General features: G+C 37.1%; 1 protein-coding gene across 5 annotated transcripts in view; it reads left to right on the plus strand.

The window, feature by feature from the left end:
* Positions 1-7055: 7055 nt before the first annotated feature.
* LOC131065184 (putative pentatricopeptide repeat-containing protein At1g13630) overlaps positions 7056-18925 on the plus strand; it is a 61427-nt gene continuing 49557 nt past the window's right edge. For 4 of the 5 annotated variants that reach the window (XM_057999631.2, XM_057999632.2, XM_059213108.1 and 1 more), the window contains exons 1-4: positions 7056-7557; positions 9259-11247; positions 11343-11462; positions 11897-12004. In XM_057999631.2, the coding sequence (XP_057855614.2) occupies positions 7149-7557; positions 9259-11247; positions 11343-11362 (2418 nt within the window). In that variant the 5' untranslated portion in view covers positions 7056-7148 and the 3' untranslated portion in view covers positions 11363-11462; positions 11897-12004. The remainder of the gene's footprint in view (positions 7558-9258; positions 11248-11342; positions 11463-11896; positions 12005-18925) is intronic. The other variant, XM_057999633.2, reaches the window with a different exon arrangement.

Raw genomic sequence — 18925 nt, forward strand, 5'->3', positions numbered from 1 at the left:
GGTATTGGTACTTTATTACATTACAATCATTTACATTTACAACATTTCTCATTTGTTGGTTAATTCCAAAATCGGGGTTTGACCTAAGGGCAAACCCCTAATCCCTAACCCCCCAATCATCCTCTCTTTTCTGTGTGTAGGTTGCAGGTACGCGGCTGTAATTGAAGATCTGGAATCCTTGTGCAGAGACGAACAGATCCCCCTTTGTTTCGCGGATTTTTCGAAGGACCGTGTGCACGCCAGGTGCCATCGTCCCGTCAACTTTCGCTCAAATTTGCAGGACAGCACCGTCTCGACATTTTACTGCTAATTCCAGGTCCGCAGCTTCATCCTATATTCCTATCTCTGTTTATAGGCGAATCTTTCTCACTTTACATGCATTCCTAGTTCAATCTTTCTATCTACATTCTTTACAAAAGAGGGTAGCCTTGCTGTCACAACCCTTGAAACTCATTTAGAATCCAATATTGCATTGTGTGGGATTGGATCTTGTGGGTTTCAACCCCTGTTTTGAATGTAAAGTCTCCCCTAAGTGAAAACCGTCAACCCTAGTGACCTCCCTTCTCTCTCCTTGGAGTGGTGGGGGGAACACTTAGGGTTCGCTCGCGATTTTCCGCTTTACAAATAGTAGCATTGGTGAGTGAACATTACTTTTGGCCTCAGATTCATAAGGATGTTAGGAGAGTTGTATAGAGCTGTAGAGTTTGTCAAGTTGCAAAAGGTAGTAGTCAGAATGTGGGATTGTATAAACCTTTGATAGTACCGAATAAACCTTGGGAAGACATAAGCATGGATTTCATACTTGAATTGCCTAAGACACATAGAGGAAATGGTTCTATATATGTGGTGGTGGATAGATTCTCGAAGATGGCTCATTTCATACCTTGCAAGAAAACATCAGATGTAGTTCATGTAGCTGACTTATTTTTCAAGGAGATAGTAAGATTGCATGGATTACCTAAGAGCATAGTTTCAAACAAAGACACTAAGTTTGTTGATTATTTTTGGAGAACACTTTGGAAGAAGATGAAGATAGATTTGAAGTTCAGTTCTACTTTCCACCCATAGACTGATGGACAAATAGAGGTAGTAAACAGGAGTTTGGGAAATTTGTTGAGATGCCTAGTCAGAGATAAAACCAGAAGTTGGGATTTGATTCTTGCACAAGCAGAGTTTGCCTACAATAATTCAGTTTACAGGAGCATCAAAAGAACACTTTTTGAGATTGTTATCAGAGTACACCCTAAAGGCATATCAGAATTGAGAGATATCAGTAATGAAGACAAGAGGAGTGCAACGATAGAAGAATTTGCAGATCACATGAAGGCCTTGCATATTCAGGTTAAACAACATTTGGAGGATATGAACAACAAGTATAAGGAGAAAGAGGATGAGAAAACATAAGGAATTTGAAGTTGGTGATGAAGTGATGGTGTATCTGAGAAAAGAAGGATTTCCATTTGGAACCTAGAACAAGTTGCAGATGAAAAAGTTTGCTCATTGTAAGATCTCGAGGAAGTTTAGTTCTGGAAATGCATATGAAGTGGAGTTACTGGATAATTTGAGTATTTCACTTGTATTCAACATTGCAGATCTATATTAGTATCATGAATTAGAATTTAGTGAAGACAATATTGTAGAACTAGAGAGATAGTTGCCTCGGAAGGAGCCAGAGCAGATTGAAGACATTTTGGACAGTAGAATTGGGCGTAGTACCTGGAGCAGTCAGTACAAAGAGTATCTTGTGAAGTGGAAGGACAAACCTGTTGAAGATTTATCTTGGATTTATCAGACAGAGGTGGACCACCTTGGTTTTCCTCTGGTCCTAGCAAAGTGAGAGACTCATTTTTTCAACAACCTCAGATGTCTGATGCAAGAGCATCCTCGGTTCTTGGCAATCTTGCATCAACCAAAACAATATTTCTTTTCTGTTTGTTTTCTCTATTTTGTAGTTTCAACATTTTTTTCGGTATTCTCTTGCATTGGCTCACCGGATCTTGCGGAGTTGGATTTTGCTTAAGGACATGATCATATTCCTTATTCCTAAACCACAAAGCATTTGGATCATTTTTCGACAAGTTATCGATTCTAGATTCTGAGACAGCTTTCTGACATCTATTTGCATTGGTGAATCTACTGGATCCTTTTCGTAGCTTGTGAAGCCCAGTTGATTATGATGTTCCTTGGCATGTGGCCAACCTTCCCTTTGGTTTGCACTTCATCCTTTGGATTTTCCAGAGGAATCTCTTTGGCGGAGGCCAACTTGTTGGTTTTACACGTTTGATCTTGTTTTTCGGCATTTGATCCCTTTTGGCCGGTTGGATCCCCTTGGATCGTATAAATCATTGTAACTGAGCATTAGAATTCATTCTAGAAGGAAAATTTAGATAGAACATAGAGGATAGATCTTGGATTTAGAGGTCCAGAGTTGACCTGTTATGTAATTGAGCATGTATGTGGCAGGCCAGTGAGTCGAATCTTGTAACCCAAATGTTACCGGTTGCTTGTAATTAGTTTTCATGATCTAATACATTTAGTTTTGCATTGCCTCCATCACATCCTTGTGTTTCCGTTGTGTTTACTCTTTCTGCCCGATCCAGACTGATCTCTTTGAGGTCCCTCCTAACTAGTGTCTACCCCACTTAGTCGTTTGCAAAAAGGCCCTACTCAAAAAGGTAAAAAATTCACAAAGTTATGGTAAGTTAGAGTTTTGACTTGATTTCAAAACATGACTAAAAACATTATCACGTCTCAAAATGGTTTTTGCAACCTCTCTTTGTGTTCATATTTTTCCTTCCCTTTCAACCTTTCTCATTTTTGGCTAAGTCTAGGTCTTGTCAAAATTCTTAATTTAATTCAAAACCTTTGTCAAGTTCTGACAAAGTTCTCAAAACCTATTTTTTCATTGACAAGTCTTCTTTTCCTTTTGAAGTTGCATTTATTCATCCTTTAGCCTTTTTAATTGGTTTTGAAACTCTTGTAGGACCTTAACTCGAGGTTCTCACGACCTCATTGAAACTCGACAAGGTTTTCAAAATTTAGTAAACCCCCGCCCCTTTCTTAAGTCCTCAAAATTGCCCCTTCCTTTGCATCAACCTTTGTTTATTTTTCAAAGCTCCAAGCTTTTAAAAGTTCAAGTCTCCTTCTTTCAAAGATTCTCAATGGTTTTGAAACCATTGTTGCCAACCATTTTGAAGCCTAACATGGTTTCCAAACTAGTTCAAGTGTCGAAAAGGGGCCTAATAGATGAGACAACGAGTTCCATGTAGCTTCTTTGTGCAAGTTCATAGGAACAAAGGATGGGACGAACCATTCAAGAACAATGGTGCACTTTGATGACATATGTCATCCCTAAAACATTGGTGATTCCTCTTCAGCCAATTGACTTTTCAACTTGGCTATTTTAGCAACATGATGGTTGTTGATCCATTTAATCAATGACCCATTTTAAACCAATTTAGTGCCCTTTATGTCATTCAGTAGCCCACGCAAATATTTTGATAGACATCTCATATTCAAATCTATCAATAGTCTTAGTTGTGACATATTTGATACAGGAGTCGAGCATAATGAAAGAAAATTAATGCTCTTAGTTTCCCCAACTGCCATTTTGGGGCTCAACATTGTAGAGTGGTGCCATTTGTTCTCCATGCCTTGTAGGAATAATTACACATCAACCATGCTTCTTTATGGCCTACATGTGTCGTTTTGCCTATCAGGATACATCATGAAGGATCTTAGAGCCACACGAATTGTGTGGCTCCTCTTCTCAACTATATTTACATTAATTTTATTCCATCGAGTCCTTTCAAAAGGATCAAATTATACATGCCAATTTTGATATGATTGACACCTGATCATCCCAGTGGCTAAACCTAACATAGTTAGGGTTAAAACTCATATTGTAATATCTTAGTTATGCCTGATTTATAAAGGTAATTTTATTTTCTTTCAAGGGGTTCTTTCTTCAATTCTTTATAGTGCTCTATATTGTGCATCTCTACTATTGTAACTTAGCCTATGCCTTCATGTTAATGTCAAATTATCTTTTGTGTTATTCTCCCATTCATATCTTCTGTGCAAAATTTGTCTTGCCTCCATGTTTGGATGCATTGTTCATTTTCCATGACCACGTACCATGTCAAATCATGTTTGTGGTTGTTGGCTGTGAATATTTCCTTTCCTTCTAGCATTTATTCAAAACTCTAACCTCCATATGTGTCTCTAGGAACTAACAAAAAAATAGAGAATTGTGAAAGCCTTCTAATTATTTTTATTGATGTTATGTGCTATTGTGGGCAGAAAGAAACAAATTCGCATCCTAGTGTATCACCTCCCATTTTCTTTCACACATTCCCTTCTCCACTCTTCCTCTACGAGTTGGTCTATTAAGTTAGAGTATGATTTTTAAGTGTTGGGTTGGTTCAATACTCTGAACTTAGATAAAAAAGAAAGTCAACCTTCTCCAGAGTTTCAACCCTTTGTGCAAGGTTCCACACTTCAGGGTTGTTTCCATGTTTCACAAGGTTGTTGAGTGGATAACTCATCAAGGGTGCAAAATTTTGTGACAAGAGCTACCAAATTTCCTTGGAAGTAGAGACACTTTTGAAGTCTATTACACTAGTGGGGTTCAAGGATCAATGATACCTTATAAAGTTAGAGAGGGGGATGGAGAAGTTTGAAAGTTTATGAGTTACTTTGAAGAGGAAACATGGACTAGTAATGTTTGGAAATACTCAATGTAAGCAAAGGATTGTAATTTAGGCACATCTAGTACCATGTTTCTAAGCTAAAGAGAAACTTGGAAGCCTATCAAGGTGGTGAGGACTGAGATACTAAGGTTGTTAGCCAAGGTTCGTCGTTGCACCAAAAGATCGACTTGTTAATGCTCCATACAAACACCAGAGATAAACTAACCATGGGAGTCGGTTAAGCCATGTCGCGAATCCCCAAGGGAGATGCTGAACAACCAAGGGGACAAAGGTCGCACACTTTCCAACAACTCCCCCAACACAACTGAGGGATTCAAACCCATAACTTGAGCTCCAATACTATTTGTTAGCCAAGGTTTGCCGTTGTGCTAAAAGATTGACTTGTCAATGCCTAATACAAATACCAAAGATAGACAAACCACATAAGACGGTTAAGCCATGTCACAGATCCCTAAGGGCGACACTGAACAACCAAGGGGATGAAGGCCACACACCTTCCAACAAAGATATTGAGTTGCATCCAGAAGTGGGGAATGAAAAGGTTTGAGTGCCCACAAACAATCTTCTAAAGACAAGTGAGGATTGAGACTTTGAATTACTTAATATCAATTCATAGAGGAAGAAGAAAACTTGAAAGTCTAGTGAAATTCAAGGATTGGGGAATCATCCATGGTATGATATCCTTTAAGTGTGGTGATAGGGAAAAGTGTAGGAACTTGCTAAATAGTGAAGATTAAGACTCATGAATATTCATAGTTGCAAGGATCAAGGATCATTGTGATCACAATTCCCTTAGATTCAAAGTGCAAGGAGGGAAGTAGAATGTTGAAAGTCCACATGAAAACAAGAGATAAGATGCAAGGGCACAGGGAAATGAGGGAGGGGGATGTTAGAAAGACAAAACTTGAAAGCCTAAAATCTTGGGGAATCGAAGACTTAGTGACTTAGAGAAAAATGATGAAAAGGATTTTGGTAGGATAAAAGTCAAAATTTTGATGGATAAGTTAAGGCAGGGATTTAGGAGGTGGGGTTTAGAGGAAAAGACATAAAATTTAGGTGGCATGAGAAACCTAGGATTTGGAAGCATGGGGAACTAGGGAATCAAGGAAATGAAGGTTACAATTATTAAGGTGAAAAATATTGGAAACCCACTTGAGGCTAGAAAATGATCAAGACATTCCCACACTTAGAAAAGTTTGACATTTTTGGCATTTAGGTGCATGAAAAAGGTATGATAGGAGGAAAAATACATCACTAAAGCATAACTTGACTAAGAGGGCCCATTGAAGGAATTCTCTAAATATAAATCAATGAGGGGTAAAGTAAGGCCGAGGCACCACATGTGATACTATACTTGGATTTTTTTAGCATTTTTGGGTGGGTCCCAACAAGTTTAAACATCTTCATCTTCAATATATAACTAGTTAGAGATTGGTTTAGGTTTACACTCAATTGAGGGATGGTCTTTAATTTTATGATTAGAGGCTTGACACTAAGATTAAATGTTAGGTGATTTGATAGATAAAACATGTTGTGCATGGTGCATGCCACCAATCTATATATGACTTTTTAAAAAAAAGTTTGTTGGAGAAATCTATCTCCAAAAGGATTTGATCTTAACATTGAGTTGAGTAAAACCTATTGGAATCAACTTAGACTGCCCTCTTAATGGAAGAGGCAATATAGTGGAGGAATGGTTAGCAATATGAAGATAACATAGAAAACTTGACCCGCATAGGAATTTTGAGAGTTTGTTGATCAAACATCCTTTGTCTATGGGAAAATTACTAACAAAGAACCATAAACATAACATAGACATGGTAGAGGACAATGTCCCCATGGTTAGATTTTGCAAAGTTGAAGAGGAAAATGCCCTTAGTTAAGTTCTAGATAACATCTACCACAATCCTATGCAAAATCTGTACAATTTAACGCTAATGACAAAACAAACTTTCAAATAATATGTGATCTACAAAATAGCCAATGCAAGTAAACCACTCACACCATTTACAAACATTATCACATTTAAAAATTATAAGAATATCACAAAGATGATTAATATAATCTTTATCTCATAAAATAAAAAACACACTTGTAAAATTGTTTTGTTGAAAGTGCCATTGTTCACGGCAATTCCCACCACTTCTAATTGAAAAGAAAGAATTTGAATAACATTAAAAGAACTAACCACCTTAAATACAAAATACCTTAGAGAACTCATGTAATATATGTAACAAACAAAGATTAATAAAATCGTTTAAAATTTTTCCTACAAGGACTGGAAACGTGAACCCTATCTGATTTTATAAACCAATGAATTAAATAAAAAATTAAACGCGGTACGTTGTTTTTCTCTGCTGTTTAGGGATAGCCAAGGTTTGGGTTTTGGGTTCACACAGTTCTCTGCATTATTCAGTCCGATGCAATGAATCAAATATGCTGTTGTCAGCTATCCGTCTCTGTAAACTACAACACTCTCTTCCTCTTCATCTGAGAAAAACCCTTATGTACAGTAGCAGAATAACAATATCTACTGCATTAGCTGTAGAAAGGGAAGAAGACTGGAACCCCGACGAAAATTTAGTACAGACAGTAATTGAGTCTCTTCTCAAGCAAAAAAGTTCCAGTCTGAATCTGCCTCCATTGAAAACAGAACATGTAGATCAGATTCTCATGAAAATACGCACAAACACACAGTTGGCTCTAGAATTCTTTGAAAGGGCAGACAGGCAAAGCGCATTTCGACATTCCCTCTTCTCAGTTTTGATGATTATTCACATTCTTGCTCGTGACAGACGGTATCCCGAGCTCTGCATAATAATGGAAAAACTTCTGCTAGACCAGGGTGCAAACTCTTGTCCTCAAACCTTTCAAATTTGCTACATAAGTTGTTTTATTTAGAACGTTGATTTTATTTTATGAACTTACAGTCTTTGAAATCAATGGGTATATGATGGAAAGAATGCTTCTGATAACTATGTGATGAAACAGACCATGGAAACTTAAAAACACTAATTGGTATAAGTTTCGGCCCTAATTCGTTGCTAGTGGGACTGATTTTCAATGTGGAGAAAAAAACTATCCATGCCCCGGACTGTAAAGCGATGAGTATCTTAGTGGCACAGCAGCCCAGCAGCAAGTGAGAGGTCTTATGTGAGTCTTAGATGGTCCATGGAAATTTAAAATGCTGGATTTTTGAACCCTTGAAAACAAAACTAGACTATTCAAATCATTATATTTTTATAACTACATTGAACTATCTGACAATTTAAATTCTATGTGGAATCTCCAGTTTCAAATAAAGTATTAGGAAGCCACAGCTGGAAGATATAAACAGAACACGTAATTCCAGTTTGTATTTCTTTTAAAAAATCAGCTGTATCTTATCATGAGAGCCCGAAGATCGAAGAATTTCTATGTGCCCATCTGCTTAGAGATTTTAATTCGTGTATGTTAGGGAAGAACTTATTTAATTCCATGGGTGGTTCAAGACTTTGGAATTGTTATACGTTAATAACGTGTCTTCATAGTGATCAAAGAAAAGCAAACCATTACACACATGCTTATATCCTAGAAAGTATCAACACACAGTAATGGAACGAAAGATGCAAATCTTATATAACACTGCTATCCCTTTCAGTCAATGACAACATATAACTAAATGCGAAAGAATCTCTTTACATCTCATATTCATAACACAACGCAGATGTGGTAGGATTGACGGAAGCATTACATGTGATTATCAGTCATCCGTAATGGCATCAAGTCCATTCTCTTTTTATACACTGAAAACATACATCTCTACTAACTGTAATCTCCATTACATCTATTTTATTGCTCTTTCCAAGGCACAACTCTAATTAGCCAGAATTCAGATAGACAGACCGTCTAAAGTGACACAACAATTTTGCAGTCAAAAGGTATTCACGATGAGAAGATTGATGAACCTGATGGATCCAAGATTAATATTCTGGAAAGTTATAATTTTCTTCATAAATACATCCTTCTTCTCCCGCTACAGGTAATATCATGTCTGCTAAATTACATAGTATGCTTAGCCACAAATAGAAAATCAATATAGACAAGAAATCAGTTCCATTTATCTCACAGCTGCAAGCAACGGATATATAATGCAATAAGACCATGAGTATTTGCTCTAAACGAGGAAACAATGTTTATAAATATAGTGCTTTATAATATAGAATCATGAGAACAAAAATTTCCCCAAATCATAAAACAACTCAACTGCAATCAATAAGATTCTGGAAGGAGAATATGCTATAAGTGTCATCTATGCTATGTATAGTTAAGGAATCCATCATTAGTTTGCTGGCGAGTGCGTAAAGGCCCTGGATTTTGTAGGGTTTATAAAATTGAGTGGTCCACTAGCACTTATCCTTCTCTCTCTAAATTATTAAGTCAGGAAAGTGCCCTCTACTTTTTAGCAGTGGTTGTAACAGTATTATTTGTTATTGTGCAAGTTTTGTCTCACTGTTTTTTTCTCTTTGATTATTCATACAAGACAACTAACTCGATTTTTTTGTAGGATGCTTCTCCCTCTGTTCAATCTGTAAATTGCTGAGCAGTAAATTCAAAGAGTGGAAAGTGACATCTTTGGTGTTAGTTTTGATGGTCAGTACTTATTCTCAAGCTGGACTGATCAGGGATGCTCTTTTTGTTCTTCGTTTTATGAAATATCTTGGACTGAAAGCTCCAGTCCGCTCATATAATGGGGTTCTTAGCAAGGTGGAATGCACGGATACAATCAGTGACATCATTGAGGAGATGCGCCAATGCAAAGTTTCTTCAGATCTATATACATATAATATTATTATTACTCATTTTTGTAAGCAACAAAAGTTGAAAGAAGCTCTTGAGGTATTTTTTGAATTGGGACAAAGTGGTCTGAACCCTAATATTATTTCTTACAATATAATTATTAGTGCCCTTTGCAAGAATAGTCACTTAGAAGCTGCAAAGAGTTTATTTCAAGGGATTTATCAAGTAGGATTGCTTCCTGACAGGTTTAGCTATAATTCTATAATCGATGGGCATTCTAAGATGGGTAATATGTCTGAAGCTTTTAGACTTTTCAATGAGATGATGGAAAAATCTATTGAACCTGATATAGTCACTTACAACACACTTATCAATGGGTGTTGTCTACAAGGTAGAATGCGGGAAGCAAATAATGTGTTCAAAAAAATGGTGGCTAAGAACATCTGTCCTAATCTTATCACTTATGCTACACTTATTAGAAGCTACTGCAGCATTGGCAACGTACAGGAGGCTCTTCAGTTGCGTTTGGAAATTATCGAAAGAGGTATTAAACTAAATTTAATCACTTATAGCACAATCATGAATAGCCTGTGCAAAGAAGGGAGGCTAAATGAAGCAGAGGAATTGCTCTTGGAAATGCAAGAAACAGGCTTGGTTCCTGATGTATTTAATTACACTATTTTGATCAATGAACATTGCAATGAGGGAAACATGTTGAAGGCCAAGCAGTTATACGATGAAATGCTAGGAAGAGGCATTGTGCCTAATCGTGTTGCTTATACAGCAATGAGTAATGGGTTCTGCAAGAGCGGGAGCCTTATGGGAGCAAGACAGATTTTGAATCATTTTATCAAACAAGGTTACACTCTGGACTGTATCATGTACAATGGACTCATTGATGGATACATCAAAAAAGGCAGCTTAGATGAGGCTTTTTGGTTGTGTGATAATATGGAGCAAAGTGGCATTGCACTCAATATTGTCACATATAATTCTCTTGTCAATGGCCTTTGCAAGCTTAACAGGTTGCAAGAAGCAAAAGAACTATTGAATGAAATTTCATGCAAGCATTTGGTGCTTAATGAAGTCACTTATAGCACTCTGATAGATGCACATTGCAATGCAGGTGATATCAATTATGCGCTCAATGTATGTGATGAAATGATTGGAAAAGGTGTTCTGCCCAATGTTGTTACTTATACCACTCTTATAAAAGGATTTTGCAAAATTGGCAAAGCACAAAAGGCTTTGGATCTCTTGGATGAAATGTTTAAACAGGGTGTAGATCCTGATCATGTGACGTACAACACACTTATTCATGGATTTTGTCAACAGGGCAATATGGAGATGGCTTTTGAACTGCACGATGAGATGTCACAGATCCATTTGAAACCTACAATTGTTACATATAACTCACTCATATATGGACTTTGCAGAAAAGGTAGATTCAAACATGCCAAGGAACTAATGGTTTACATTTCACAGAAAGGTATTGAATTGAATGAAATAACATATGACACAGTAATCAGTGCTCATTGCAATTGGGGTAATCTAGTTGAGGTTAGTTACTTCCTTGATGAGATGGCTAAAAAGGGACTTCTTCCTACTGTCTATACTTACACTGCTCTTATGAGTAAATTCTGCAAAGTGGGGCAGTTAGAGGAAGCAAAGGAGATCTGGAATGAAATGTTAGAAAATGGTATATCACCTGACAGGAGAGCTTATGACACACTAATCACAGGATTGCACCAAAAAGGTGAGAGTGATGAAGCTTTCAATTGCATGCTAATATGGTTGAAAATGGTTAATGCTCATAGCCAATTTATCGGATTGAAAAATGACATGTCACAGGAAGCAGATGGGACCCCTGAACAAGTTACATGAGGATTGGTCTTTGAGTTGTTTGCAAAACCCAAAGGATGCTACTATGGGATATGCATTTGAGTGTATAAACACCGGCATCTCTTGTTAGTGAGTATACCTTCTGTTATAGGTGTTACACTGTTAGGTGTTTGATTGTGTCCCTCTACCTTTCTAATGTTCATATTTTAAAATTAATATACATATTTCTATGTTTCAAACTTTCAAGTGTCAGTCTACTATAAACAAGTGAAGATATAATACTCCGAAATAGTTTATTAAGAAATATAGGTACGATTGTCATTGGACACTTTAATTAAAGAGTAACTTCTAGATTAATGACCTTTCATAATTGCCAAGTTCATGTTTACAGACCCAAATATATTGTTGTAAATAAATTTGGTTTTTATTGTTATAAATAAGAATGAGGAAATGAACATAAATAAAACCTGGTTGAAAATGAAGTACAACTACATTTTGTTATAAGGTTTTTGAGGAACTGATGAAAGACGTCCTGAAAAGCTATAAATTTTCTTGTCTTCCAGGATATGTGACTGCCTATTATGGCATTGGCCTTTCTAGGTGGCACTCCCTTTGCCTAACCAGGCTGGGAGATATTGGACGAAGTTGTATCCTAGGTTCAGCTCTAAGTGGTACGACTCCAGTTCATTTGTGATTTTTTAACTGTTTTTACTTCTTAATTTATTTTTGACAAAATAAGTCTTGTAGTTTAGAGATCCTTTCAATAATATTAGAGGAAGAAAAAGCTGATTAAGGTTTGCAGGATAAGTATTTATACTGAAATAAGATCTTAAACTGTGTCTACTCGTCTGAAAATATAAAATTTGCATGCTCAAATGACAGAGATCAACCCATATAAAATAGAACAGACATAAACTCTGTTTTGAGATTAGATTATTTGCAGTATATATATATGTGATTTTTTGGATGAAACTACTAGAATCTCTTATAGAATTATAGAATATCTTCTGGCAGTCTCATCCAGAAAGCTCACATAATATAAATGTTAATTTTCGTAGTAGTTTAATAAAATATCATGATAATATGCGTGTTAGGTGTTTATAGTAGTTGATGAAAATATCAAGACAATATACACCATAGAGCCAAAAACCAAGCCCTTGAGGAATGTACTAAGACTCAAGAAAGGATACAGTTTTGTATTAATATTTTGATATATATATATATATATACATGTTTGTAATATATATATATATATATATATATATATATATATATATATATATATATATATATATATATACATGTTATATATATATATATATACATGTTTGTAATGTGTCCCTTTTGACAACTGTGGTGTGTGGGGTCCATTTCTCTTATCTGCAGCTATTTAGTGAATGGACTGTCATCATAGGAGTAGCAAGTCTGTGGTTACTTTCAGTTTTCAGTTAGTAATGTTTTTGTTTGGGATAAGGAGGGTGTGTAGTCTTTAGTTCGGATTGTAGTTACTTCCAGTTAGGATTAGTTAAATGAGGGAATGAATTTGACGTTTGACTGCTTTAATTTGAGGGACTGATTTGTCAGTTAATTGTTCAGTTTGAGGAGCTAGATTAGTCAGTCAACTTTCCCAGTTCGAGGAGCCAATGTTGAAGGAGTGATTTGACAGTTGACTGCTCAGTTACTGCGAATGTTTGAGGGATGTCTTGCCTCTGATTGAGGTGCTATGGGAAAGGAGAGGTTGAGTTATATAATTTGCTAGGCAGAGGAAAAGGGATACTCTTAAGAAATTTGAAAATAAAAATCATTTCTTTTCCTGGGCTGGATGTTATGTTTCAGCAGCTGTAGCTTGGAGGCAAAACCATTCAGGCACAGAGATTAGGCTTCTTGAGGACAGAAACCCTTGAAGAGAAGACCTGCTTTCAGACTGATATTGAGAATACCAGTAGCAAGCAGCTGCGGCTTGGAGACAAAACCCTTCAGGCACAGGGATCAGGCTTCTTGAGGACAGAAACCCTTGAGGAGCAGACCTGCATTCAGACTGATATTGAGAATACAGTAACATCTAGTTCTGCATGTGGGTGTGTTTATTAGGCTTTATCAGTTTGAGGGAACTTCGATCTGCTTGTGTACTGTATTGAAGAGATATTAATAAAATACAAAAATATCTGTTGATTAGAATAATTCTGGGTTTGTTGTCTGGTTGCAGATGTTTTCCTGGTTTATTTCCTGCATGTTATTATCAGCGGTCATCACAACCATTAATATTATCACCAAATCCTATTCTCCCTGCTTGAAAATTTGGGAGAAAACCATCTAATACTATGAACAAAACTCTTTAGAAATTAAAACATACTATTCTATATCTTTAGGAGCTGGTACACTAGACTCTAGAGTGACTAGCTCCCTCGTCTGACTGCAGCAGATCAGCCATTTGTATGGGATACTTAATAGCATTGTTTGCTCTCTTAGCCCTGCAACTGCCCTAAAGTTGTGGTGACATTTTGAATGGAGCTTTTAACTTTGCCAAGTTGATTCCTGGGCAGTAATACCCTTCACCTTTGACCATATGATACTGCATCCTTTCAACTTCATCAACCAGTGTTGTGAAACATGGCTCCAGCTCCCTGAAGGAGAGCCCATGGATGCTAGGCCCTGGATTTCACTCCCAGACCCTTGAAGCTCATGCCCTAGGAAGAAGGCTGCAGCATCAGGGGCTTTGTTGAGACCACTCTTGTATTTCTTCCATAGGAAATGGATAGAAAATGCACAAACCAAATTTTTATCCTTCGTGAAATCCAGCAGATTCAAAGCAAGCAAGGAGTACACATCTGTATTTACCCTCTTCATAACGACTAAATCCAGGAAATCTGAATTCAACACCTCTTTAATTGGCTTCTCGACTGTGCCATTTTGAATCAAAAATAATTTTCTGAGGTGCAAATTAGTTGTCACTCCCCTGAAAGACATTTACCTCTTATCTGTGTATAGATGGAATTCAGGTTCCAATCTATGCAAAGGTAGTGTAAACACTTACAACAGCAAATTCAGAATATAAAACCTCGAGTGGATACTGTTGATGTGTGAAAAGTACGCTCATCTTTTGGTCAACATAGAATAGAATGCCGAGTATCCTATCCTCTCTTGAATAAGGAAATCCCTAATGCTGTTTGGAATGATCAAAGAGGATAGCCTCAAGATTCCAACTGTCAGGTCTTGACTGCTTAGGATAACTCAGCAGTTGATGTGTTTTTCTGGTAAACACGAGGGGACTTGCGAATGTAACAAGTTGGTTTTCATCTAGCGATGCTTTGATTCTCAAGCCAGGAAAAAATAAAAGCAAAAGGATAGGGTTTAGGAATCCTAAGGACAATGATAGCAAAGTTTGGTGCTGCGGGTAAACAGATTTCAAATAAACTAACTCCTACTTAGCCAGAGATATACTCACAACTCCACAAGAATTGTGCAAGCTCCTAGGAAATAAAAGATTTTCAGACTATGGATATTCATTCAGGCACCCAATTCTGGTGCAGCCTGAGACAAACACCCACAGTTGAACTAAGAACAGTATTGGGTTCAGACTAACCATACACGAATACCTACAATCAGTAAGCCTCCAATGGTATGAACCTAAAATCAAATCAGATATCCCCCACACTTCACCATTAAAATCATTGAACACTAACTAATTAGATGAAGAGAAACCATGCGAACAAATTAGGACAAACAGCAAAACACCATGCTTCAATGTTCCATTTATTTGTTGTAACTGCCATTACAACAATTTCTGTCCAATGGCTTTCTTCTCTATTCTACTTCTACTCGTAATCTGCTACTTCTCTAACTCTAAAAATTCTAACCATCTAACCCTTTTCTAACCCTTTACAAAGAGAGAGGCACTGGCCTTTTATAGTTCTTACATTTTGAATCAGTGGCCAAGATTAAATTTATTCGATGGCTCTAATCTGCCTTCTAGAAGCCCTGACAACTTTAACCTGTACCTAGTAATTCTTATAACTCCCCAACTGCCCCTTTTCACCCATTTCCAACTACCTCTTGAGCTCCCTGAAACTGTTCACAATTAATTATGCTAGAAGACAAAGTTTTTTTGGTCTCGAGGCATAGAAAGAGTAATCAGGGTAGTTGGGAAATAACTGACTTGTGTCCTCCTTTTTGAATTGCATTAAACAGGGCCCACAAGTAGTTATTTTACAATAAAGACATTGTTTAAACATAATCATTTTATGTTGTTTCTAACTGTTTATTCTCTGTTCTTACATGCTTCAATAGTATTTTGTGTGTTCTGCTGTGTTCTAGAGACTCGGAACAACACAAATCAACACCTTGTTCTGTGACTCTTTCTTCAATCCCTCGCCCTGGCTTTCAACTTGTTGCCGGTGGTGGTACTAAGGGTCCTTGCTTGCTGACACCTTCAGGCCTTGTCACAGTCCCATCTTCGATTGGTGCTCTGGACTTCCCTTTGAATCCAGCACCACGTTGTTGCCTCTTGGTGCAACCTGATCCCCCCCTGGTGACATTCATCCTGTATAGACAAGCAAATCTAGGATCAATCACTCATTCATTTAGAACCTAGACTTAAGAAACCTTTGAAATCATAGTTGCAACACTCGTAGAGTTTTTATGCTCTGTGATTTTTAATGACTTTAACTCGAAGCAAAAACTTGGTGCGTCCGTAAAAAAAATTCGGCCTCTTGTGTGCATAAGCTGAAAACGGCCAAAAGTGAATTTATTTCATCATTTTGAGTTGGGCGTTTTGCTGAGAAGGGGGAAAACACACTCCAACACTCTTGCAAGGTGATTTCCACTGATTCTTGCCAATTCCAAGTGGATTTGAGGTGGGTTTTCAAGAAAAATCAGATTCCCAGGTAGGTTTTCTTATTTTTTTCCTATGCTTTTTAAAAACATTTTATTTATTTTTTGTTGTATCTAGATGAATAGTGTTTATGGTGAAAATGAATAATGGAACAATAATATTGAAAGACTAAATGAATTCAACCACAAACCCTAGCCTAACAACAACAAAGATCCACCATAACATATGAAGATTACCTAAGACTATGCAAATCAAATGAAATCACCAAGATTATACCATCACATGTCCAATAGGGTTTGGATCTCCATTCTTCCTATCTCCATTGATCTTGCTTGATATATTTGCTCTCAGATTTTATGTGTGCACAAGAGCTCAACAAAGAACATAAATGTGGTTGATTAGCTTGATCACGTATGAAAGTTCGAATGCTAGAATGCTTGAAGGATTAATTAGTTGATTGAATGATTAGGGTTGATAATGAAGGAAACATTTCCTTATATAGAAGACACTATAAAAAATGGAGGGATAAGATTAAGAGGTGCAAGAGATAAATGGTCGGCTAAGATTAGAGGGTAGGTAAAGGAAATAAGCAAATAATGAGAGGGTAGGTAGTGTAGGAATTAAGAGATGAATGACATGTGTCATGGGTAGAAAAGGCTAATGAATTAATTAAATAAATAAAGATTTATTTAATTAATAGAGGAAGTGTGATTGATTAAATAAATAAAAGAATTTATTTAATTTAGGAAAAGGATAATTTAAATAAATAAAAGTATTTATTTAAATAAAAAATAAGGCTAGAAGAAGATAAATGAATTAATTAAATAAATAAAGATTTATTTAATTAATAGAAGAATTAGGCTTAAATTAGACATGACAATTTTAGGTGTCTACATTTTGCCCTTCTTTGAGACAATGCAGCTTGTCGTGTTGTTTCAAAGAAGATAAGATGAACTGATACAAAGTTGCCTCAAGATGGGAATGATATGCCCCCTCGAGAGATTGGATGAAAAAATGTCTGAAAAGATCGTAGACAATCTCTCGATAAGAAAGAAAGGCTAGAGAGGACTGACAAGATAGGATAGAGTGACAGAGTCACGAGATAAAAAAGACTGACTCGGGAGACTAGGGCTAGCATAGCGTAGTCTATCTTATAGACTACGAGGGAAAACATACTCATTGTTATCCACACATCTAAGAGATCAGAGTGCAGAGAGCAGTCAATAGCGATGGCATTGGTGCATAGATTCGATCGCGTTCACTGATATCAGAGGCCAGTAGATGTAGGAGAGCTGGTAAGTACCACAAAACCTCCTTGTACTTTTGTTGCATTAATTGTTGTCATAAATGCATGCTAGGTAGGGTAATGAATGTGCTTTAGGTAGGTTGCAAAAAAAAATGTCAAGCGGGGTAAAAAAAGCTAAGGCGTGTTTGCGTTGGTGCCAGACACGTCTGCGTTGGCTAGGCGTGTCTATGTCAAGTCTAAGTGCGTCTATGGTTTTAAAAGCGTCTATGTCAAATGCGAGCGTGCCTATGAAATGCAGGCGCGCTTGTGCAGGACAGGCACGTTTGTGTTATTCAGGCGCATCTATGTAGGGCAAAAACGTCTGTGAAGTATGCAAGCGCGTTTGTGTCATGAATGCGCGTTTATGTCTTTAAGGACAAATCGACAGTTCTGTGATAAACATACGTTGTCGATTGGATAAGCTGCTGAGAGGATACACTCAAGCAAGTCCTCTAGGGAAGACTAGGATAACAGATAGGCCTAGGATTGACAATTCTGTGATAGAACATACGTTGCCAATCAGGAAACTATTCAAGAGGATACACTCAAGCAGAGGCTCTAGGATAGGATAGAGCAAGACACTTTGTGATGAATAGTGAGTACTAAAGAAATTGACAATTATGTGATAGAACATACGTTGTCAATTGGATTAGGCTGAAATTGACAATTATGTGATAGAACATACGTTGTCAATTGGAGAAGCTACTCAAGAGGATGCACTCAAGTAGGTGCCCTAAAAGATAAAAGTAACACTTTGTGATGAACAAGGAGTACTACTAGGATAGAGTGCCATATGATAGATATAAGCACTAGGATTAAAAAACAACACTTTGTGATGAACATGGAGTACTGCTAGGATAGAGTGCCATATGATAGATATAAGCACTAGGATAAAAGAGCAACACTTTGTGATGAACAGGGAGTACCACTAGGATAAAAGAGCAACACTTTGTGATGAACAAAGAATGCTACTAGGATAGAGTGCCATATGATAGATACAAGCACTAAGATAAAAAAGAAGCATTTTGTGATGAACAGGGAGTACTACTAGGATTGACACAGTTGATTTGCTTGACTGCAGGAGGACTTACCTATGCTGGAGTCACACGAGAGATTCCTTTCGACTCAGAGTTTACGAGCAGAGCTGAAATTCAAGGATAAAACAACAGTTGAGGTCATGGGACTGCGATATATTCTGTATGTGCCTGAGTTTTGGGAGAACATGGGATTGCTGACTGCATTAGCTGAGAGATGGCACTTAGAGACTTGCACTTTTCATTTGCCGATGGGTGAGATGACAGTCACTTAGAGGATGTGTATAGGATACTGAGGATACCGATCATTGGGGAGTTAGTTCCTTATGATCGAGATGGAGATAGGGATGCATTGAGACGAGTGTTTCAAGATCCAGGACTGGAGATGAGGGTTGGACATGTGGCTTGGGACACCATGACAACGACAGGATTGATGCTACCG

This window comes from Cryptomeria japonica, chromosome 10, assembly GCF_030272615.1.
Source record: "Cryptomeria japonica chromosome 10, Sugi_1.0, whole genome shotgun sequence".
Classification (NCBI taxonomy): domain Eukaryota; kingdom Viridiplantae; phylum Streptophyta; class Pinopsida; order Cupressales; family Cupressaceae; genus Cryptomeria; species Cryptomeria japonica.